The 6,000-nt window shown below is 44.0% G+C and overlaps 1 protein-coding gene across 1 annotated transcript in view; it reads left to right on the plus strand.

The window, feature by feature from the left end:
* The window catches only part of LOC125234054 (sodium channel protein para-like), a 128,454-nt gene extending 122,454 nt beyond the window's left edge, over nucleotides 1-6,000 (plus strand). Inside the window, 4 exon segments of the mRNA XM_048140232.1 lie at nucleotides 143-413; nucleotides 2,163-2,467; nucleotides 2,727-2,930; nucleotides 3,053-6,000. Coding sequence (XP_047996189.1) covers nucleotides 143-413; nucleotides 2,163-2,467; nucleotides 2,727-2,930; nucleotides 3,053-3,613 — 1,341 coding nt within the window. The 3' untranslated portion in view covers nucleotides 3,614-6,000.

Consider the following 6,000-nt stretch of genomic DNA (forward strand, 5'->3'; position numbering starts at 1 on the left):
CTTAGTTTGGGGCTAAGTTGATCTGTGTAAGGTGTCCCCCAATATTTATTTATTTATTTATTTTTATTAAATACATGAAGATTTTGTAACTTATGAATGTCACCACTGAACAATGGACAACATTTTTTTTTTGTGTTTCCAGTGGCGGCCACAAGCAATAGTGTTCGAGATATGCACGGACAAGAAGTTCGATATGATCATCATGTTGTTCATCGGCTTCAACATGCTGACGATGACGCTGGACCACTACCAGCAGACGGAGACCTTCAGCACCGTGCTTGACTATCTCAACATGATATTCATAGTGATATTCAGTTCAGAGTGCCTATTGAAAATATTCGCCTTACGCTACCATTATTTCGTCGAACCGTGGAATCTGTTCGATTTTGTCGTCGTAATGTTCTCTATTCTTAGTAAGTATGATCATGTAAATTTACATATTGCCTCTCTTGTTATTATTTAAATTTTGTTACCCTTTCGCCGAGGTGTAGGGCTCGAATCATATTCCTCCATTGACTCCGGTCTTGGGCAGCTTACCTACAGATTACCTATGTTGTTTTACTTTAGAATAGAATTGGCTACGTGCACGACAATTACGCCCACTACCATGTGAATTTGAAGTGGAAAATGTCAAAAAATTACATGTAAACAAACACTATATTTTAACGATTTTTCGTTAATTTTAAATAAATCGAATAACAAGAGCTACTATTTCAAGTGTAATTTAGGTAGATAGATTATAAAGACAAGGATATAATACCAAAAATCAGTTTCCAAAGCATTACTCACGGTATAAACTTCCAACCCCAGACTACAGAAAGAGTCAATAAATTGGTGCTGGCAGGGCATATAAGGAATCTTGAAGAACATAGGAGTAATGGTACAAGTTCTTCGAGCTAGTGATATGGTATTCGCTAAACCTCCGTCCCGTTAATGCCAAATAAAACAAATCTAAACGTAAGTACCTAGTCATGTCCGCGGCCGCAGAAATATCCGACACGGGCCTATTCCCAGGCTAGGCCTGAATCTTTAAGCATAATATTTTACGTTAGGAAAAATACTAACAGCGTATTGAACAATATTAGGTAAAGAAAGCTTAAATATAATTCATTATCATGTTTTGTTTTGACATGTCACTTACGTTTTCTTTTCACCGTAGCTATCCATTTAGTTCTTTGATCCAATTTCCAGTGTGCTCTAAGAAACGCATAGAACGTGCAACGACTATTTATGCCATTATTTTTACAATTAACAACGAAACAACATTGAAACCCCATATCAAACATTACACCACATTGTATTATATTGTATGAGTTTTGATAGATGACAACCACAATCAGTGTCGATTTTGACCACCGCAAGCGCTGCGATCGCTTTGCTTACCCCCTCCATGCACTTCGCACGAAGCCAATAGGTCGGTATTTAAGTAACGCCTCTTTAGTTAGTTCCCCATTTCAATTTCATATTCATGAGTTAGATGAAGTATTTTTAGAGAAAGTCTTTCTAAAGCTTAGTAATTAATTTAATTTTTTCCAGTGTCAGAGAAAGTTTTTTTTTCTTTAGGTACTTCTTTTTCACCTCACTAGCTCGGAAAGGACTTTTTTATTCTTTAAAAACAGATAGCAAAATCGCATTTTATCCACAAGAGTGCAAAGAATATTTGAAATCCGAACGTGTCATTTTTTTAAATATAATTTCTTGTTAAGGCATGTCCCAGACAGGACAATTTTCTCCCTGTGCTTAAAGTTGTTTGCCCTTGTTTCAGTTGTTTTTTTTATTGCGTGTTTCCTCACTTTAGTGAGGTGAAAAGTTATGTGTTACACACGGGATGCAAAGTTATTTTACCTCGTGTGTATTGCAACACTCTCTACGCTCAGGATTCTATTTTTGAACTACTCGCTTCGCTCAGGATTCTATTTTCGAACCACTCGCTTCGCTCGTGGTTCAACCATAGAATCCATTCGCTAGCTCGTCGTTCAATCCTAGAATCCATTCGCTAGTTCGTGTTGCAATTCCACACTCGGTTAAAATACAACTTTGCTCCCGTGTATAACAAATAACTATTACTTACTTTTGGTTTCTAAAATTCTTCAATAATGACTTCAAACAGAAAATACAATACTATTCTGTACCAAACTAATGATTTTCCCTTTCTTCCACAGGTTTGGTATTGAGCGATATTATAGAAAAATATTTTGTATCACCAACCCTACTAAGGGTAGTAAGAGTAGCAAAAGTAGGTCGAGTCCTTCGACTGGTAAAAGGCGCCAAGGGCATCCGAACACTACTGTTCGCCTTGGCCATGTCACTGCCGGCGCTGTTCAACATTTGCCTTCTACTGTTCCTGGTCATGTTCATCTTCGCCATCTTTGGGATGTCATTCTTTATGCACGTCAAGGACAAAGGTGGCCTGGACGACGTGTATAACTTCAAGACTTTTGTGCAGAGCATGATTCTGCTTTTCCAAGTAAGTAACTTATTCACTACTGTTATTTTTAACACAGACCCTAATATCACGTTCTTAACTCACACACGCTTTTCGTTAAATACGCATTTCCCCATGTTATCGGCTACATTCGTAGCGCGTAGCAGGGTTGGCACTGCTACGTGCTACGACGAAGCATACGTAACGTTGTCAATCAATTCATTGACGCGTAGGTAGTTCGGTTTTCAAAATACGCCGGTGTATATTTTAGAACACAAACAAATCGAGATTCCATTCGCAGATGTCGACGTCAGCCGGATGGGATGGCGTGTTAGACGGCATCATCAACGAGGAGGAGTGCGACCTGCCGGACAACGAGCGCGGCTACCCAGGCAACTGCGGCTCTGCCACCATCGGCATCACCTACCTGCTGTCCTACCTCGTTATATCTTTCCTCATCGTCATCAACATGTACATCGCCGTCATTCTCGAGAACTATTCTCAGGTGAGCTTTGTATTGTTGTCATCGGGAATGAACAAATTGTTTTACATGAAAACTACGTAGATTAAGAATAATTTTTGTTAAGAAAGATTATTTAATAATACTTAATGAATGTCTTTACGCAGGCGACGGAGGACGTACAAGAAGGTCTGACGGACGACGACTACGACATGTACTACGAGATCTGGCAGCGGTTCGACCCCGACGGTACGCAATACATTCGCTACGACCAGCTGTCCGAGTTCCTAGACGTGCTCGAGCCGCCGCTGCAGATCCACAAACCCAACAAATACAAGATCATATCGATGGACATCCCGATATGCCGCGGGGACATGATGTTCTGCGTCGACATCCTCGACGCGCTCACCAAGGACTTCTTCGCGCGGAAAGGGAACCCGATCGAGGAGACGGGCGACATCGAGCCGGGGCGGCCCGACGAGGTCGGGTACGAGCCGGTGTCGTCGACGCTGTGGCGGCAGCGCGAGGAGTACTGCGCGCGGCTGATCCAGCACGCGTGGCGGCGGCACCGGCGCGGCGCGGGCGGGCCGGAGGGCGCGGACGCGGACGCGGACGCGGGCTCGGGGACGGCGGTGCTGCTGGACGCAGGCACGGCGCGCGTGGTGCTGGCGGGCGCGGGCGCGGCGCCGAGGCCGCCGGAGCCGGCGCCGCCGCCCGCGCCCGTCTGACCCGCGCTGGCGCTCGCGCTGCTGCCCGCGCTGGTCGACGACGCGCCGCTGCCTGCACCGCTGCCCGAGCTGTTGAGCCCGCCCAAGCGCACTTGATTATTGTTTACGCTAGATGTTCGCTGTACATAGTCGGCGGTGCGGCTGCCGCGCGCGCGCCCGGCCGTCACACGCCGCGCGTCCGCGCCGTTTCATTTTGGGACGTTAATTCGTACGCGATTAGAGACGTTCGAAGTGTTAAGTGGAGTGTTTTATATTCGCGTGGCCGAAGCTTTTGAGACTGTTTGTTTTGCGACTGACGTTCGCGCGAGTGTAATATATATTATTATATTTTATTGTACCGATTCGTATCTATTTACATCGTCGCGTTAAACCTGCCCATGTGAGAGAAACCCGTTTTTTTAAGAGAATCGTTGTAGCGAGCATGTTTTTTGTCACTGATAACGTAATGTAAGGTATCGGATAATATTGAGGAAATTCTATAAGCTTATTTTTGTATTCGATGAATATCACTGTCTGCCTGTAAATTCTAAATCGATACGATCTTTTAATTAAGACGAAGGAGATCGTTGATTTGATAATAAATTGTGAGATATCATTTTCTTTCCCCGAAATGGTGTCGAACAATATCCGTATACTCGTGCTAGAGTAGTGAGGCGCGAGTGCGCGGCTTCATTCGGTTCCGCTTCAGCCGGCGGCGGCGGCGGCCGCGGGCCGGCAGGGCCTACACGCGCGGGCCCGAGGGCCGCCCGCAGAGCCGGCCACGCAGCGAGCACATTGATGTAGCACACCAATATTTTAAACTTAACGACTTTAAACGAAATTACCTTGTATCATTACAATCATTGTAACGTCTTCGACTCGTCCGTTGCGTTTGGACGTTAGTGTAATCGTATCTAATAAACGCTTAAGAGAAGCAATGGCTACGCCGATTCATATCAATTTTGTCCGTAATAGTTTTAATAGTTCCAGTTTATAAGCTTCTTACTGTACCGAAATGACGTTGCGTTGTATCTTTCTATACGAGGTCGGCACACCGTCGGTTCCCTCGAGATGAAGAGAGTTTAGACAAATTTTTGCAAGTTATATCTATGTAAGCTTAACAAATCAGCTGTGAAATCGGTACCAGAATTCACTTCCGTCCTAATTCAGTACGCATCATAGGAATCGAGCCATTTTATGTAACGCGCACTTTCCATGTAGTACCTAGTTAATGTAATTTCCTTTCCCCGGATTACATTAGCTGCGGCGGCGGCGCCCGGGCCGCTTCCCCCGGCCCGCGCGCCCGCGCCCTCTCCACGACGACTCCAGCGGGCCGGTACTGCTTCCATGAGTATTGCTCTCGCGATTTACATTCAATGCTGTCACGATCTTCGACTAACGAAACAGAACGCTAACCCAGACTACCCACCGATTCGGCTAACTGAAAGAGTCACCTTAACTAGCAAATAAGATTTATTGATAATACCTAAGAGATCGAACGTCCCTTACCGAGTAAGGTAGATAATATTGAGTATGTATTGTTTTTCAAACGACACCTCTGTAGCGACCTGTCGCTCGCCAGTGTCGCCGCCGCAGATGTCTGCGGGGCCACTATACCGTGAAGAACTATCGTAATTCATTTATAATTAAACTTTGGAAGTTGTCAATTTTTTACAAATCTGTAAATATTGAGAGCTTATCGCCGGGTAGATCCCAAAACGCACGTCGCAACACATATTTTTCATAATACCTACCTAAGTATGGAATCAGCGAATAAGGCTGCGTTACGTAAATAAGCTTGAAGCAATAAACGTAAACGTGTGCTCGACGAAAGTTTTCGCTTTTCATTATGGAACAAGTCACCGAATAGTTGTGTGTCGGTTGTTTTCAATTCGTTTTAATAAAATGTGAAAACTGAATGGCAAGACAATCTACGTGTTGCAGTTTAAAGAGTCAGTGTGTTGTAAAGAGATGCTTACCGTTTTTCACATGTTTTGCAATGACCGGTACTTGACGAGCACGTACCGAGGGGGAGGGGCGCGGCGCCGGCGCTTCCCCCGCCGCCCCCGCGCCCGCCTGACCCGCTCATTCGTTCAATTGGTTCTTCAGTTCCTTTGACCCGTTTCGTTCACTTCTTGTTATATACGACGAACGGTCTTTAACATCTCTTGTGTTGGTCAAACCAAACGTTTTACTATTAGGCATATTTGCACAAAGAAGTTGTGTTTAATTAAGTTTAGGACAATAAGTTATAATATCATTGTATTATTTCTTTAAATATATGACAAAAAAGTGAGTTCAGTTTGCTGAATGATAGAGGTTTACTTGAGTATTTATTATATATATTGTTGAAGTTTGTACAAAATAAATTAAGTAAACGATGAAATATAGAACTTGACTGCTTTAAA

This window comes from Leguminivora glycinivorella, chromosome 15, assembly GCF_023078275.1.
Source record: "Leguminivora glycinivorella isolate SPB_JAAS2020 chromosome 15, LegGlyc_1.1, whole genome shotgun sequence".
Taxonomy (NCBI): Eukaryota; Metazoa; Arthropoda; class Insecta; order Lepidoptera; family Tortricidae; genus Leguminivora; species Leguminivora glycinivorella.